The sequence below is a fragment of the Grampus griseus genome (assembly GCF_964374135.1).
Source record: "Grampus griseus genome assembly, chromosome: 4".
In the NCBI taxonomy this organism is placed as follows: Eukaryota; Metazoa; Chordata; class Mammalia; order Artiodactyla; family Delphinidae; genus Grampus; species Grampus griseus.
Genome location: NC_138997.1, coordinates 106,776,322 through 106,794,054, shown reverse-complemented (window position 1 = coordinate 106,794,054; position 17,733 = coordinate 106,776,322). Strand labels below are relative to the sequence as shown.

Genomic DNA, 17,733 nt, shown 5'->3' with positions numbered 1-17,733 from the left:
CCCCGTGACAACTCCCACAGAGTCTTTGGGCAGATTCTGCAAGAAATCTTTCCTTCCCTCCCTCCCTTCCTTCCATTTTTCTTTTCTTGCAAAGTAGTTTTACTGTTGATACTTGGTTAGAAACCTAAGGCTGGGATTTTCCGTGTAATACAGTCATTAGAACCCAGTTAGCCAAGTGCTGATACTGTGGTATAGCTAGGGTGGTAAGGAGATGATCCTGTTACAAAGAGACATCTGAATAAATTTGTTTAAACAGGATCATGACTGGTCCCTGTGCCCATTAAATAAGTGCTGTGCAGATTATTTGTGGGTCTTTTCCTATTGTTATAATTATTATTTTCTAAAATTTATTTATTTATTTATTTTGGGCTGTGTTGGGTCTTCGTTTCTGTGCGAGGGCTTTCTCTAGTTGCGGTGAGCGGGGGCCACTCTTCATCGCGGTGCGCGGGCCTCTCGGTATCGCGTCCTCTCTTGTTGCGGAGCACAGGCTCCAGACGCGCAGGCTCAGTAGTTGTGGCTCACGGGCCCAGTTGCTCCGCAGCATGTGGGATCTTCCGAGACCAGGGCTCGAACCCGTGTCCCCTTTATTGGCAGGCAAATTCTCAACCATTGCGCTACCAGGGAAGCCCTTGTTATAATTATTAAATAAAAACTGTGTCAAGCAGTGTTGTTGCTGCTTCTAAACAAGCCTGTGGGAGGAGCATCCACTCAGAATAGTAACGAATAACGGAACTAACCGTTGTGAATGTTTATCATGAAAGTCAGGGATATGGTAGAAGCAAGTGTGTGCTCTTAAAAATGTCCCTGACTGACAATCCCAAGTGTCAAGACCGAGTCTTCCACCCGGGTTGCACACTGGTTGCCTCAGGCCTGCTGCTCAGAGGTTCCCATTGCAGCTGGTGACAAGGCTGTCTTGTGAAGAGTCCTCCAGGTGATTCTAACGTTCAGCCTCGTTCCAGAACTATCCTGTTCCAATCACTTTGGGCAGAGATGTCTCTGCAGAAGCTAGAATGTTCGAATTGTCAGGGAACACAGCGACAGCAGAATCGAACTTAGCTCCCTAGGGTAAAAACCAGATGGAGGCTCCCTCCAAATCTGTGTCTGGGACCTAGCTTGGGAGGCAGTGGTCTTTCTAGGAGACTTTATAGCATTTAACATCCTGGCTGTCTCAGGGCTCTTTGGTTTTATACAACAATAACAAGAAAAGGTCTCTGGCTATGCTTAAGCAAAAGAGAAATACATTGGAAGGGAATCGAGGGAAAAGCTAAGAGCCACATCTTTATAAGTAGAATCGTTTGGGGCGGTAGGGCGGGGTGGTCCTAGGTAATAGGGGTTAATAGATGCCCTCTTCCGTGGCCACAGTTAGGATAACTGCCCTTCACTTAAAAATATTTAAAGACTTTGATTCAGCTCAGTGTTTCTTGAGATGCGAAAGAGCTTGGTAGATTTTAAGAAATGTTTGCATAGAATTCATAAAAATAAATAACAATCAGGAATATTTCGCATACACAAGGACTAATTTGAAAGAAGCCAAATTGCAGGCTCCGGGTCAAGGGAAGATTGGGAGTTGAACAGAAGAGTAAATTATTCCTAAAAAGGCCACAAAGATCTCTTCTAAGTCTCTCAGATTCAGTTTTGAAGTTGAGGAATGGGATTGTCCCAATTCGGCAGAAATGTAATGTGTAGCTATTTTATTTCTAAAGCAATGTGAGCAACTAGCTTTTGGTAGAGCTGTAGCTTTGGCAAACCTTATTATACCTCACTTTGGGTATATTCGTGATGCCTTGAGATGCATCATTCCTGTCCACATACAAATGTGTTGTACTGTTTACCATCTTCAAACAAACACCCAACATAGGGCTCCCTCAAGCTTCTCCAGTTATTAACCACTTTTTGGGTCCCCTTTACAGCAAAACTCCACCGAAGAATTCTCCAGGCTTATGATATCCAATTGTGTTCCTCATTAAAAAGAAATTGTATTAGGACGTATGGACGCAAAAGAGTGTGTGTAATGTTCCTTTATGTATAAAAATAGGGTCCAAAAGGATGTCAGGAACTTGGTCCCTCCCCAGCCCACACTCGGGTAGGAGTGGATCCTGGAGTTCACTCAGCTCACTGCTTCCCTTGCTCCTGTGCGCCCAGCCCGCAGCCTGATCCCCACTGTCTCTCAGGACCAGCAGGACTCCTTGTAATCCCTCCACCCCTGTCATGGTGCCGCCACAAAACCTGGGATTCCTTCTCATACCCTGGGCTGACTTCCACGTGCATCTGTCTGTATGTCCCGGTTATCACCTATCACTGCATAACAAACCACGCCAAAACTAAGTGCCTTAGGACAACCACCACCCTTTATTTTGCTCAGGAATCTGAAATTTGAGCAGGAATTGATAGGAACAGCTTGTTATGTATGGGGTGACTCAACTGGGACTGGACGGTCCACTTCCAAGATGGTTCCCTTGTGGTTGGTGAGATGGTGCTGGCCCCCAATTTCACTCCGCCTGGACATCTTCATGGGCAGCTTAGGTGTCCTCATGGCATACTAGCTGGGATTCAAGGGTGAGCTTTTACATTAGTTTTCTGTTGCTGCTGTAACAGATTGCCACCAATAGCGCTAAAAATGACAGAACTTGATTATCTCACGGTTCCTTGGTTAGAAGTCTAATATGGCTCTCAGCAGGGCTGCATCCCTTTCTGGAGGCTCTTAGGGGAGAATCCATGTCCTTGTTCTTTCAGGCTGTTGGCAGAATTCAGTCCCTTGCAGCTGAAGGACTGAGATCCCCATTTCCCAGCTGGCTGGCATCTGAGGGCCGTTCTCAGCTTGGAGACGCCAGCCACGTGCATTTCTTGCTCGTGTAGCTTTCTTCCTCCATCTTCAAAGCCTAGGACAGTGGGTCAACACATCCCTCTTACACTTTGAAATTCTCCTGCCTCTTCTTCCATTGCCACATTGCTCTGACCCACTCTTCTGCTGCCTCCTTCACTCCTAAGGATCTGTGTGAATACATTGGGCCCACCCACCTGGGCCACCCAACATCATCTCCGTGTTTTAAAATCCTTACTTCATTTCAGTGTTCCTTTTGCCAGGTAACAACATATTTATAGGTTCCAGGGAGTAGGGTGTGGACATCTTTGGGGCCATTACTCCACCTACCACGGTGTTCCTAGAGACAGGAAAAGGAAGCTACTGCTTAAAGTGTGGGCTCAGGAGCTGAGTGTCACTTCCATCCTATGCTACTGGTCAAGCAGTCACAGATCCCCTATTTAAGGGGAGGGGGACATGGCCTTGCCCCATCCTAAAGGAGGAGTACCAAAAAATTTGGAGGTCGTGTTTTAAAATTGCCATAGTCTAGCAGCCACTGTGGAGAGCAGTAGGGAGTTTCCTTAAAAAACTAAAAATAGAGTTGCCATATGATCCAGCAATCCCACTCCTGGGCATATATCCTGAGAAAACTTGAATTCTAAAAGGTACATGCACCCCAGTGCTCATAGCATCACTATTCACAACAGCCAAGTCATGGAAGCAACCTAAATGTCCATCAACAGACGAATGGATAAAGAAGATGTGTATAAATACAATGGAATACTGCTCAGCCATAAAAAAGAATGAGATAATGCCGTTTGCAGCAACATGGATGGACCTAGAGATTATCATACTAAGTGAAGTAAGTCAGAAAAAGACAAATATCAATGTCATATGATATCACTTATGTGTGGATCTAAAATATGATACAAATGAACTTATTTACAAAACAAAAACAGACAGACATAGAAAACAAATATACGGTTACCAAAGGGGAATGGGGATGGCGGAGGAATAAATTAGGAGTTTGGGATTAACAGGTACACACTACTCTATGTAAAATAGATAAACAACAAAGCCTACCGTATAGCACAAGGAGCTATATTCAATATCTTGTATAAACCCTAAGGAAAAGAATATGAAAAAGAATTATATATATATATGAGATTCACTTTGCTGTACAATAGAAACTAACATTGTAAATCAACTATACTTCAATAAAAAAAAAGAAAAGTGAAAATTGCCACAGTCTAATCTCTGTTCATAAATTCTCTAGATTCCTTCCACATGCAAAAGTCATTTATCTTCCAGGAATCACTGAAGTTTCATCCCATTACAGCATCAGGTTCAGGCTCGAGCTCCCGGATCTCATCATCTAAATCAATAAAAGGTGCCTCATCAGACAAAAAGCATAAAATACCTAAGAATAAACCTACCTAAGGAGACAAAAGACCTGTATGCAGAAAATTATAGGACACTGATGAAAGAAATTAAATATGATACAAATAGATGGAGAGATATACCATGTTCTTGGATTGGAAGAATCAACATTGTGAAAATGACTCTACTACCCAAAGCAATCTACAGATTCAATGCAATCCCTATCAAACTACCACTGGCATTTTTCACAGAACTAGAACAAAAAATTCACAATTTGTATGGAAACACAAAAGACCCCGAATAGCCAAAGCAATCTTGAGAACGAAAATCGGAGCTGGAGGAATCAGGCTCCCTGACTTCAGACTATACTACAAAGCTGCAGTAATCAAGACAGTATGGTACTGGCACAAAAACAGAAAGATAGATCAATGGAACAGGATAGAAAGCCCAGAGATAAACCCACGCACATATGGTCACCTTATCTTTGATAAAGGAGGCAGGAATGTACAGTGGAGAAAAGACAGCCTCTTCAATAAGTGGTGCTGGGAAAACTGGACAGGTACATTTAAAAGTATGAGATTAGATCACTCCCTAACACCATACACAAAAGTAAGCTCAAAATGGATTAAAGACCTAAATGTAAGGCCAGAAACTATCAAACTCTTAGAGGAAAACATAGGCAGAACACTCTATGACATAAATCACAGCAAGATCCTTTTTGACCCACCTCCTAGAGAAATGGAAATAAAAACAAAAATAAACAAATGGGACCTAACGAAACTTCACGGCTTTTGCACAGCAAAGGAAACCATAAACAAGATAAAAAGACAACCCTCAGAATGGGAGAAAATATTTGCAAATGAAGGAACTGACAAAGGATTAATCTCGAAAATTTATAAGCAGCTCATGCAGCTCAATAACAAAAAAACAACCCAATCCAAAAATGGGCAGAAGACCTAAATAGACATTTCTCCAAAGAAGATATACAGACTGCCAACAAACATGAAAGAATGCTCAACATCACTAATCATTAGAGAAATGCAAATCAAAACTACAATGAGGGCTTCCCTGGTGGCGCAGTGGTTGAGAGTCCGCCTGCTGATGCAGGGGGCATGGGTTCGTGCCCCGGTCTGGGAGGATCCCACATGCCGCGGAGCGGCTGGGCCCGTGAGCCATGGCCGCTGAACCTGCGCGTCCGGAGCCTGTGCTCCGCAATGGGAGAGGCCACAGCAGTGAGAGGCCCGCGTACCACAAAAAAAAAAAAAAAAAAGTGTACAGGTGGTGGGATAGGGAGGGTGGGAGGGAGACGCAAGAGGGAGGAGATATGGGGATATATGTACATGTATAGCTGATTCACTTTGTTATTAAGCAGAAACTAACACACCATTGTAAAGCAGTTACACTCCAATTAAGATGTTAAAAAAAAAACCCACAAAAGCAACTGTACAGTTGGTGCCTCCTCCGGGAACCTCTCACCCTTCTTGGCAGACTCAGGGCTTGCCCAACCCTCCCGCCCTAGGGCTCCTGGAAGGCAGGGCTGAGTCTCATGTTTGATACTCTATAGCTTCTCAGCGAGTTAAATAGTTATCCATTGAGTGTGTCTCCACCAGAATGTCAGCTCCGTGAGGGCAGTCTTTCATAACTGAATTCCTGGCACCTAGAACAGAGCCTGAAATGATTCAGTGTAGTATAAATGAGTGTTGACCACATAAATGAATGAACAAAGTGAATGATGGCAAGTCCTCAGGTTGACTCCCTCCCAGCCCAGGGCTCCCTCACAGCCAGGACCTTCTGGCAATCAGAACCAGCTAAGTAATTTGCTGGATCCACTGCAAAAATGAAAATGTGGGTCCCCCTGTTCAAAAATTAAGGATTTCAGAACGGCAACAGCAGGATGTTAAACCAAGGGGGAAAGGGTGTCTCCTGAATGCTGGGCCCTATGCTACTGCACAAGGGGCTCGCTGTGAGCCCTGCCTGCCCTTTCCTGGGCTCCATCCCCCGGCAGCTCCCTCCCAGCTTCCCGCTCCAGCCCTGATCTCAGCCACGCCAGCCCTTAAGACCTCCTGAGAGGGGCACTCTGGCGGACCAGGTCAGCTTGGGGGGCCTGGGGGAGCAGAGGGAGATGCTCCGGTTCCCCCGGCTCCAGGGAGGATTCTTGCCAGCCCCCAGCCCCAGCTCAGCTCAGTCTAGAAGTAGCTCCCCATTCCCTTGGAGGAGGGAGAGAGATGTTCTCTTTTCTTGGAAGGTGGCTTCTGTCTTGTCCGCATCTGGGCATCTCCTGGCAGACACCCAGGTACACCAGACGGACAGACAAACATAGACACAAACGAAAAGGACACCCTCTCCCCCTATTCATAGATCTAGGGACAGGGGCTGCCACCCCCTCCCATCCTCCCCGACCCAACCAGACACACCCAAAGACTGACCTCCAGAGAGACACAGCAACACGCAACAGAGAAAACAGACCGTAGAAATACGCAGAGACGAGGACAGGCAGACACTCATGCACACGGACGCGTTCGTCCGGGCTCACCTAGACCTCCGTGGTCCGCTACGGAGACGCTCCGGGGCACCAGAGGAGCGCACTCACCCGCGGGGCCCTAGACGCGCCGCTCCGCCGCGGCCACGCCTCCGCGCCCACACCCTCGGGCCGGCTCAGGGCGACACCTTGCCCGCCATCCCACCTCTGGGAGCCGGTGGGAGGCACCTGTCATCCGTCATCGGCTCAGGGGACAGAGCTGAGGATAGCGGGCGGGTCCGGGCGCGCGGGTCGGGGAGCGGGAGGACGCGCGGCCATCGGGGCAGGGTTGGCCCCAGGCCGAGGCACCAGGGGCGGGGAGCGGCCCGCGTGGGTCCAGAGTGGGCGGAAGTGTTGCCCCGGACATTGAGGAGGGAGAGAAGGTGGGCGGTGCGAATTGGGGAGCGCGAAGAAGCCGGGGTCAGCCCGGGTCGGCGAGGGGCGGGGGGGGGGGGTAGGTGGTAAGTGGATCGGGTGGGTACCTTGACCGAGGGTAGGGGGCAGAAGGCGGGAGATCAGGCGTCCGAGGGTGATCAGGACAGCGGGCTGTTTGGCAGAGGGCGTCGGGGCTAGGGCAGAAGACAGGGGCAGCGGGTGGGGCCCGGGTCGCAGCCGCCCCCGGGACTAGACTCAGTGCGGGTCCCTCAATGATGCCCGAGGGCCAGGGGGCGCCTGCCTCTCCCCAGGCGTTTCGGAGCAGCCCGGACAGGGGCTCGTCGGGACACGCAGCCTGCCCGCCGCCCCAGCTCCCGGCCCCGGGGCCCCCGGAGTCCCCGGAGTCCCCGGCCCCTCGTCGGGGCGCCATCCGCGCCAGCTTCCCGCAGAAGCTGGCGGAGGCGCTGAGCAGCCAGTATGGGCTGAACGTGTTCGTGGCGGGGCTGCTGTTCCTGCTGGCCTGGGCCGTGCACGCCTCGGGCGTGGGCAAGAGCGACCTGCTGTGCTTCCTCACGGCGCTCATGCTGCTGCAGCTGCTCTGGATGCTGTGGTACGTGGGCCGCAGCTCCGCGCACCGCCGCCTCAAGGACACGCACGCCGGCGCGCGCTGGCTCCGCGGTGAGTCCCCGAAGCAGCGAGCCGGCCGGCGGGTGAGTGCCCAGCGAACCCAGCCTGCTCGCCCGCTAGCCGCAGCCCGACAGCAGCTCTGTGCCCTTTCCTCCTCTGACTTCTCTCCTTTAGTCTTTTTCTGCCTCCATCTTCCTGCACATCTTTTCTGCCCGCCTCCGCCCACCTTCCCTTCTCTCTCTTTCTTAAGGCTGGATTATTGCCATAGTCTCCTCTCTCCGCCTTCAGGCTCTTGCCTTACATGCCATCGTTGGAACTACGGTTACACAAACCTATTCACATCTTTCCTTGTTTAAAGCCCTGCCATGGTTCCACGGACCCCATGATGGAGGCCACACGCCTTATCCTGGCATTCAAGGCCCGCTAAGATCTGAGCTCAGATGCCTCTTTAGTTTAATCCTCTCCTTGGCCTGCATTCTGTGCTCCAGTCTCAAAGACTTTTAGTTCCCATCACAATATTTCATGCTTATCTGCCTTTGCATATTCTGTTCCCTCTTCCTGGAATGCCTCCCACCTGCCTTGCTTTAGGAGATAGGGCTCAGGCCCCACCCCGTGCTCCCCAGTGATGCTTTTCAGACCCCCTCTCTCACCCTTTGGGGTTCTGACTGCACTCCTTCACCCCTCACTGCGCCCTGGGAAGGCACTGTGCTTCTTGTTGACACTTCTGTCCCCTCCACCACACTGGGGGAACTCTAAGATGCTCATCTCTTCGTCCTAGAGCCAACTCAGGGCCTGGCATAGAGTGGGTGCTAAGAAAATGCGGTTGAGATGAATGATGTAATCAATGAGTGGATAAATGTTCAGGCAGCGGGGCATAGAAGCACTTGCTAGGTACCCACAACACATTGATTGAAACGTTGTCAAGACAGGAACCCTTCTCTCCTCAAGGACCTTGCACTGTTGGAAGGGAGATAGACATGATGCAGGTCAAAGGGAAGAGGTGGTGGGGAGTCTGTGGAGAAAGCGGGTGCCTGAGAAATCTTCCTGGGAGGGGCCGGGTACATTTCACTCTGTGTGGTCCAGACACATCACACGTCTCTGCTTGAATTCTCATGCTCGATCTGAATTTAAATCTCAGAGTGTGGCTGTCATTTTCCTTGCATGCTCTTGGGCACGTTATTTAGTCTTCCCACTCCCCTAGTTTCAGCATGTGTAGAATGGGAATCACACGTGTAGACCAGTGACTGCTGGGTACAGGGTGGGCGCCCAGCACACAGTCACTCTCCCTCCCACCCACACTCCCTTCAAAGGTCTGCCCCAAGGACACCTTCTCTACACACCTGGCAGGAATTACTCCTCACTCCCATGGGCTGCCACAGCTCTCTCCGTGTAGAGATCTTTGGCACTTGTCAATTTCTGCCTTGTCTTATGACTAGTGGATATAAGCCTTGTCATCTGGATGAGATTTTAGGTTTCTTAGGCTCAGGGACTGCTCATCTTGCCTTTGGAAAAACTGCACACAACTGCAGCGTGGCCCAGATTCCTGCTCTGAAAGTAGTTGTTTCAGGGAGGTTCGTGGTTTTGTGACCCTATAAATGGCAGTGAATCCAGTGTCACAGCAAACAAGCAAACAAGAATAAAATGTTATTTTGAGGTTGTTGACTTAAACGGGCTAAAAAAATATTGCATACAGAGGCTTTTGACCTATGCTTTCCTGTAGTGGCAGGATCCTTCCTTGGTCTTTCCCTCACTTCCTTCCTACTCCATCCTTCTTTTCTTCTTTCTTCTCTTCTTCCCTTCTTCTTCTCTCCTCATCCATCCCTTCCTTTCTGTGTTACTCCTCCCTGTTCCATCCTCCCCCTCCTCCCTCCTTTCCTTTCTCTCGCCCTCCCTCCCTCTCTCCCTCCTTCCTCTTTTTCTCTCTCCTGCCCTCCCCTCATCCTTCCTTCCTCTCTCCCTCTCTCCTTTCTCCCTTCCTTCCTCTCTCCCTCCCCCACCCTGTTCTTCCTCACTCTTCCCTCCTCTCTCTCTCCCTCTTTCCAGGAAGACTCTAAGCCCTGGGACCCCAGTCAATGGGTGAACGGTCGTGCCATTTCCCAAGACTGGGAAGACAGGAGGAGGAGTAAGGGTGGGGATGCAGAACCAGGATTCCTCTTGTGGACGTGTTACAGCTGAGATGTCCATTAGACACCAGGTAGAGCTGGAGCAAATGAGGCAGTGTAGGGGAGCACATAGTAGGTGTTCAGTAAAGGGGGTGGCTGTTTAGACACTCAGCAAGTTACCCCATAATAACATAACTATTCAAGTGAGCTATGTGGATGACGGAAGTGGTGCTGACCCTGGAAGTCTTGGCTTGATGTCTCGGCTCTGTTACCTTCGCCTTTCTGAGTCCCGGTTTCCTCATCAGTAAAATAAGAATACTGGCCACCTCTCAGGGAGGAGCTGGGAGAGGTCGAGTGAAAGCTGTGTGCAAAGCACTGTCTATCCCTGTGAATGAGCTGCAGTTTATCAAAGAAGCAAGAGCCTAATTATCCCCAAAGTACCCCAGGAGGCCATAATGCCAAGGGAAGTACCTTCAGCCCCAGCAGGGACTGAGGATTTCCTTGGAATCCTAGCTGGAAAAACAGGTTTGACTTAGCTATGCCCTGGCTTCTGTGATGGTCTTAGAAGTCTGGGGCTCTGAGAAAGAGCCACCCTGTGGAATTCTGGGCACTGAGGTTTTCCAGAGAAAGTTTTTGGGTCTTGGTACGGGCTGTGAGGCATTTCTTTGAGCAGGAAAACATTCTGTCCCACCTACTGGGTGTGAGAAAGTGAAGACTTTCTTTGGAACAAAATATATAGACTAATTTTTAAAAATGAGTGGAAATGGTGGATTATTCATCCAGATCCTCTGTTTGCTAAGTAAAGAGATTGATTTCTTCTGGAGGAAGTGGCAGCAGCTGGGATATCTCATGCCAGTCCCGTGTGTCCAGTGACGTGAAAACCTAATGAATAGCCATTTCTTCCTGTTAATTACCAGGGTCCTGCTTCTGTTCTGTTTCTGGTCTCTTAAAAGACCGCAGTGGTGAAGGTAGTCCTTTTCCTTGTTTCTGGCCTGTCTCAAGCCCAGAGAAGTGTTATTAACACAAAATCATGGCAATGACGACAGTATGACTAATAGCCACAGTTATTGAGTGCGTTTGGAATGCTGGTACATTAGAAGCATTGTCCCAGTTGTTTGTCACAGTGAGGCTTTCTTTGTGCGTGTGAATAATCACTCCCAAATCTACTTTCATGAGATCAGATTTTTACAAAGTGCTTTTTACTTAAAATGAGGCACGTCCACGTATACGACACATTCCATCTCTGTCCAGTGCACCATCCTTGGAAAAGGGCTGCTCAGAGCACTGTGTTCCTTATCCCTAAGGGGCTGCAAGTAAAGGGGCAGACGTGAGTTGCTTTTGTAAGATCTGCCCAGGACAGGTGGCTGTACAGGCTGTAGAGATAAAGATTGGGACACAGTGATGGGTTTTAGAAACAGGCGGTCCAATGTGTGAGAAAGTGAAGGTTGCTAAAAGAAATGGTTCCAAGTGCACGTGTGAAGAGAGGTGGGCTGCCATGCAGAAGAGTGGCGGAGAGCAGAAAAGGAGGGAGAGGGGAAGGAGGAAGGCTGCAGGACACGAGGATGCAACCGCCCCTGCACCCAGGGGAGCCCACAGCCTAGGAGTGCCGCCAGGACTCACAGAAACCACTGGAGGATGACTGACAGGATTGCAAAACCTGGTGTGCAGTCCTGTGGCAGCGTCTGGTGTGGCCAAGGAGGGAGTGGTCAGGGTGGGCCACCGTGGTATTCCAGCCCACCCTGCTGACTTCGGGGCAGATGCAGCAAGTTCATGAACATGGGTCTGGGCTTCACCTTGTTTCCCTCCTCAGAATGCACGCTCATCTCAGTTTGATCACCTTACTCCTCTGCAGACACGGCCTCTCCAGATACTCCTCATTTCCTTGGGCTTCTGTCCCTGCTCTGGGTGTAGTGAGCCCATGTCAGTGTGCCTAGCAATTCTCCTCCTTTCCTTAAAACAATAGTTTTCTTGAGATGTAGTCCACATCGTCTACAGTTCACCCATTTAAGGTGCACAAGCCGATGGTTTGTAGGATATTCGCAGAGATGTGCAACCATCACCACAGTCAATTTTTAGAACATTTTCTCATCTCAAAAAGAAACACTGTGGGGCTTCCCTGGTGGCGCAGTGGTTGAGGGTCCGCCTGCCGATGCAGGGCACACGGGTTCGTGCCCCGGTCCGGGAGGATCCCACATGCGGCGGGGCGGCTGGGCCCGTGAGCCATGGCCGCTGAGCCTGCGCGTCCGGAGCCTGTGCTCCACAACGGGAGAGGCCACAGCAGTGAGAGGCCTGCGTACCGCAAAAACAAAACAAAACAAAACAAAAGAAACACTGTGCTCTTTAGCTATCACCCCCCAGACCATCCCCAGGAATAGACAACCGTGGATCTACTTTATGTCTCTAAGCTCGCCTGGTCTGGACATTTTTATAAATGGAATCACATAATATGTCATCTTGGCGACTGGCTTCATTCACTGAGCGTAACGTTTTCAGTCTCCCAGCGGTTCTTGGGGTGGGTGTTATCACCCTCATTTTCTAGACCAGGAAGCTGAAAGGGCATCAGGAGGAGGGTTGAGCCCCTGTCACCAGAAATATTCGGAGAGAGTGAGAAAGAGAAGAGAGATAAGTTCCTGGCTTCGGGACAGAGGGTGTGATATTAGCAGGTGACAGAGAAGGCAAAACCTTTAACTTCCATTTGGTTTCTGTCCTCTTCATCGAGCAGAGGGGCCTTTGGAACTTGCAGGGAACAACAGAGAAGGTGGCCAAGCACACTGCATGGGGATAACTTTTGTGACGTCGGGGCAGAAACTTTGGTCTGGTTTTGTTCAGCAGTCTGGACCGAGCTCCCATTCTGTGCCAGGCGCTGGCTGAGCCCTGGGGACAGCAGGATGCTTAGGTTTGGCCCTGCGTGGAGGGCTGCAGGAGGGGGCAAAGACGGTGCAGACAATGAGGGGCAGCAGAGCACGATGGCTAAGAGCTCCCCACCAAACCCCACTCCAACCCATGTAGCCTCACTTTTCTGCCCCGGTTTCCTCATCTGTAAAATGCGGAGGATGATACCCCCCAACCATCACATAGGGTTGTATGAGAATCAGTGAGTTTGTACATATAAAATGCTTAGAGAAACCTGTGGCATTTAGTAAGAGAAATACATTATTATTATTCACTAAATGATTCAGTGTTATGATGTGCAGGGGATGGGTGGATCGGCAGAAGGGTAGCCTGGGGCAAGGGGTTTGGGGGTTTAGGGAGAGGTCCCAGAGGAGGACCTTCTGCTTTTGCTGGAGTCTGGAAGTGAGTCCAGAGATGTCAGCAAGATCTGAGTTAGCTGGAACCCTATCTGCAGGCTTCAGATCTTGGATTTGTCCAGTGGATAGTGGGGAGCCATTGAAGGTTTTGAACAAAGGGAATGATGTGATCATACTTGTATTTCAGAATGATCACTCCATCTGCAGGGTGGGATCTGGTTTTCAGAGGAGTAAAACAGGAGGCTGAGAGGTCAGTTAGGAATTAAGTGGACTTAGGGAGAATATGTAGGGTCTCAGGAAGCTACCCTGAATTTTAAAAATTATAAAAGAATACACAGAATATAGAGAACTGAGCATAACAGCAACACCCCAGCAAAATTCTGGAGCAGGTCAAGATGCAGGGAGTTTTGAGCAATTCCCTCAGGAAAGGGAGCCGTGATCCAGCCTGGGGTCACCGTGAGAGAGTCTTGCCTAGCTGCATGCATTATCGTGCATGTTTGGGGTTTTGGGATGGGATTTCTGCTCTAGTAGAAAATGTAAACCTGATGTCAGGATTTCAGCCTCATGATGTAGCTGCCCAAAAAGCCGATGCTGGTCGGGCATTGATTGGAAAGGAGGTCAGGCTGCACATGGAGTGTCACGTCCCCCTTTGAGCATCACATGGGTGCCTGCAGGAGGGCGGCCCCAGGAGGAACGAAAGGATGTCCAGTCCAGGAGAGAGAGGATGTGGAGATGTGGGGTGGAAAATACTGCAGGCCCACCCCCTTCAGCTCCAGGTCAGCAAACGAGAGTCACTTCTTCAGGGAAGCCTTTCCCGATGCCTTCAGACCAGGTGTGGCTTCCGGGTTGTATGTTCTCATAACACCCTGTGTTCTTCCTAGCACTTCTCAAGCAGGAGATTGTGTCATTCAGTTTGTTTGTTGATCTGACCAGATGGTGAGCTCTTGAAGGCAAAGACCTTGTCTGAATGTAATTACCATTATAACCTGAGCTCCTGGCACTGTGCCTAACATGTAACAAGTTGATATTTACTGAATCATCAAATGGGTGACTGCATGGATGAATGGATGAAGGAATGAGTGAACCATGGCAGAATCTCCAGGGAAGGGGATGGCAGTTCTGGGAGGCTGACTGCAGTGCACTGTGGGGAAGAGCATTGTAATCTAAGCACCAGCTGGTGAGGGAAGGGTGAGCCTCCCAGCCCTGGGCATGTCCAGGTGGAGACCAGATGGCCGCTGGTCATGATGCACTGGGAAGCATCCTTGCATGAGATGGGAGATGTAAACTAACTTTGTGGAACCTTCCACCTCTAAGAGCTTATGGTTCAAGATTCTAGACTCCTAGAAGGGATCTGGGAGCCTAACACAGAGGAGGAGTCTCCCCTCTGCCAACACTAGACATTTTAGGATTATTCTCAAGGAATGTGGCTGGGGAACTTTCTAACTGGTTCTAATTCATTAAGTGTTTCTTTGTGGTTGAGTGATGATGATGATGATAACATCCCGTTTATAGAATTTTCTATTGGTGGGGCACTGTTCTAGGTGCTTTTCATGTTATGACTCATTTAATCTCCTCTACATCCCTAGGAGATAGTCAATCTTATTATCCACATTTTACAGATGAGGAAACTGAGGCACAGAGAAGTTAAGTAATTGCTCAAGGTCATCAACTACAATAAGTGGTAGAAAAAGGATTTGAAGCCAGGCAGTCAGTACCTACCTCTATACTCTGTGTACTGTGTTTTTATAGCATAATTGATTTTTATCAATATGCAAGGTGGTATTATAAAACCAAGTTTATCAATTGTGTGATTCAGTTCTTCTGTTTCTGTGTCATATCTTGTGTCTACTAGATCTGTCTAGTTCTGAAATCTTCTACTCTTTTTTTTTAAAGTAGCAGTTAAATATACAAAACAAAAATGATTTTATATGGGCTAGTTGATTATTGTATCTTCCTCATACATTATGGTTTTTCATGTGTAGTGATAAGGGTGGAAGGATTCTTTATCCTGTTTATTACAGTGAACCCTAAATCCCAAGTGGTCTGATATTAATATTGCTGTTCCCTCTTTCCATTCGTTTGCATTGCTACTTCCTCTTTGCCCACCCCTCTATTTTCCACTATTATCACTCAGTTAAAAGTGTGTTTCGTAAAAAGAACATATAGCTAGGTTTTGTTCTTAATTCAATATTCCCATCCCTTAATTAATGCGAGACTTAGATCATTCTAATTGTAATGACTTATATCCCAGACTTTATTATTTCTATTTTTCTTTATGTTGATTATAATGATTTATTTTACATTTTGTTGCCTCATGTGCCTTTTCCACGTTTGCTTTTTGGAGCACTTTGAACATTTTATTGTGTTTTTCTATTCCATTAATGGCTAGATTCCCTTTTCTCATTCTCATAACCAGATACATATTACTCCATTCTTACCTGAAAACAAAATACGCAACATTTCCCCCAGCAAGACACATTGCTTCCCACTCCAAGATCCTCCCACCCACTCTCTATTCCAGTGAGACAAGACCTTTAGAGTATACATTTGTTTCCCTCTTTTCCCCTAGTACCCATCTTTTTACCATGAGAACTTTGAAAGGTTTTTCATCTCTGCTCCCTACTCAGTCATCCCCAATTTTATTCTGTATCACAAGTCTTTATATAGCATGTAAATGACACATTTCCAGACAGTTTATCTTCATCCATTCAGATTTAACCTCTCTTATCTTGCTTTCTTTTCTATTAATCTGTTTATCTACTGGACTATTCACCCATTCACTCATTCATCCATCCATCATCCATCCATCATCCTTCCATCCATCATCCTTCCATCCATCATCCATCCATCTATCCATCCATCCATCATACATTCATTTACACCCTCCCTCCCTTCCTTCTCTCCTTCCTTCCCTTATATGTCCATCTACCTCTTCATTCTGTTGCAAAGTTTGTTGCTCACTATCGTTGCCTCTCCTCTTCGTCTTCTCTCATTGAGAGGACTCTCTCCTAATTCACTGGTTGTTTGGTTAAAGCCCTTTTTCAGGTGAGTTATGTGGATGATATTTTTCTCCCTGTCCTTTTTTGTCTGTTCAGCTGTCACCTTCTCAGAGAATCCTTTTCTGAACACCACCGTCAACCTCAGTCCTCTTCCCTGCTTTACTTTCCTTCATGCACTTAGCACTTCCTGACATTTCTTCTATGTTTATTATTTATTTGTTTATTTTTCTGCTTCCCCACTCCATGTTAAACTCATCAAGGACAGGTACTTTATTTTACTGGTATTTTAATATCCCAAGTACCTGGATCATAGTTGAACAACAAATAGTTGTCAAACAATTATATTTGGCATACCTTCAAATATCTTTCTGTCTTTTGCCCTGACAAGTGGGTACCATCTTGGCTGGGAATAGGGTTCTTGAGATGCAGTCCTTTCCTTGCAGTGGACTCTAGCTACTCTTCCACTGGCTTCTGGTTTCCCACGATGCAGATGAGAAGTCTGGTGCCAGCTCATCGCTCTATGTTTTGTGTACTCCACAATTTATGCAACACTATATGTGTGTATTTTTGTTTCTCCAGCAATCTTACTTGTTGACCTTTGAGCCCCTGGCAAAATGCCTCATGCACAGTATGAGTCCCTAAAATATTTGCTGTACAAATAAATGGATGGAAGGATGGATGAAGGAAGGAAGGGCTTTAAGAGCGTGAGAAGGCACGTGATGTGTTTGTTACAACTCTTGAAATGTCAGTGGCAAAGATCAGTGTTTCTCAAGGTGGGGTCCCAGATCACCAGCATCACCCCACCTGTGAACTTGTTAGAGATGCAAATTTGGGGGCCCCACCCCAGATCTATTGAATCAGAAACTCTGGGGGTGCGGCCCAGCACTCTGTGGTTTAACAAGCCCTCCAGGTGATTCTGTTGCAGTTTGTGAGCCACTGCTGTGGACCAATCTCATTTTATAGATGGGAAAACCGAGGCCGGGAGCATGGAAGTGACCTGTCTGAACTCCCGTGTTCCATTGGTGGCACAGCCAGGTTCCCAGAGTTACAGCCTGTGCCCTTGCCACCCAACCAGGCTGCCTCACCTCATCTTGCTATTTCTCTTTGTAATCAAAACGAACCATGCATTTATCAAACCATTTCAAAGCCCTGGGATTGATTCTCCACTCTTACGAAGTTTCTGATTTCACTGGGGCATTTCCAGGATTTAAGAAAATGTGACTTAGAGTTGTTTCTATAATGCTTTGAGCAATGGAAAGGAGCCAGGCGATTGCATTACTCTTCACTGGAGGCTTCTTAGGCCAGAGCTGTAATATTATAGCTCCCTGTTATGGCTCATGCCCTTCTCTCTTCTCTTGCCATAATTCATGTCAAACACGATCCAGTTTCCTCTGTTCGTGGGAGAGAATGTATGAATGGTGGTTAATGTTGGCCCAGAAGGGGGATTAGGGACTGTAACATCGATCAAGTCCCCACCATCATTATGGTTTTCTTGCTATTTTTTTTCATTTGGTTACGAGTTTCTTTTTAATGTATTTTGCATATTCCTTCCCAGTCTTATTCATATGCATATTTCTTGTTTGTTTAATTTGTTGTCAATTATGCTGGATGTACCATCAGAGAACTTGCCTTTCTTCACTTCACTAGCACAGCCCTTTTCATGCCACTGCTCTAGACCCCTCCC

General features: G+C 47.8%; 1 protein-coding gene across 1 annotated transcript in view; it reads left to right on the top strand.

The window, feature by feature from the left end:
• Positions 1–7,348: 7,348 nt before the first annotated feature.
• The window catches only part of OTOP1 (otopetrin 1), a gene marked incomplete at its 5' end in the record, with an annotated part of 42,825 nt that continues 32,440 nt past the window's right edge, over positions 7,349–17,733 (top strand). The window contains one exon of the mRNA XM_082653664.1: positions 7,349–7,751. Coding sequence (XP_082509790.1) covers positions 7,349–7,751 — 403 coding nt within the window. The remainder of the gene's footprint in view (positions 7,752–17,733) is intronic.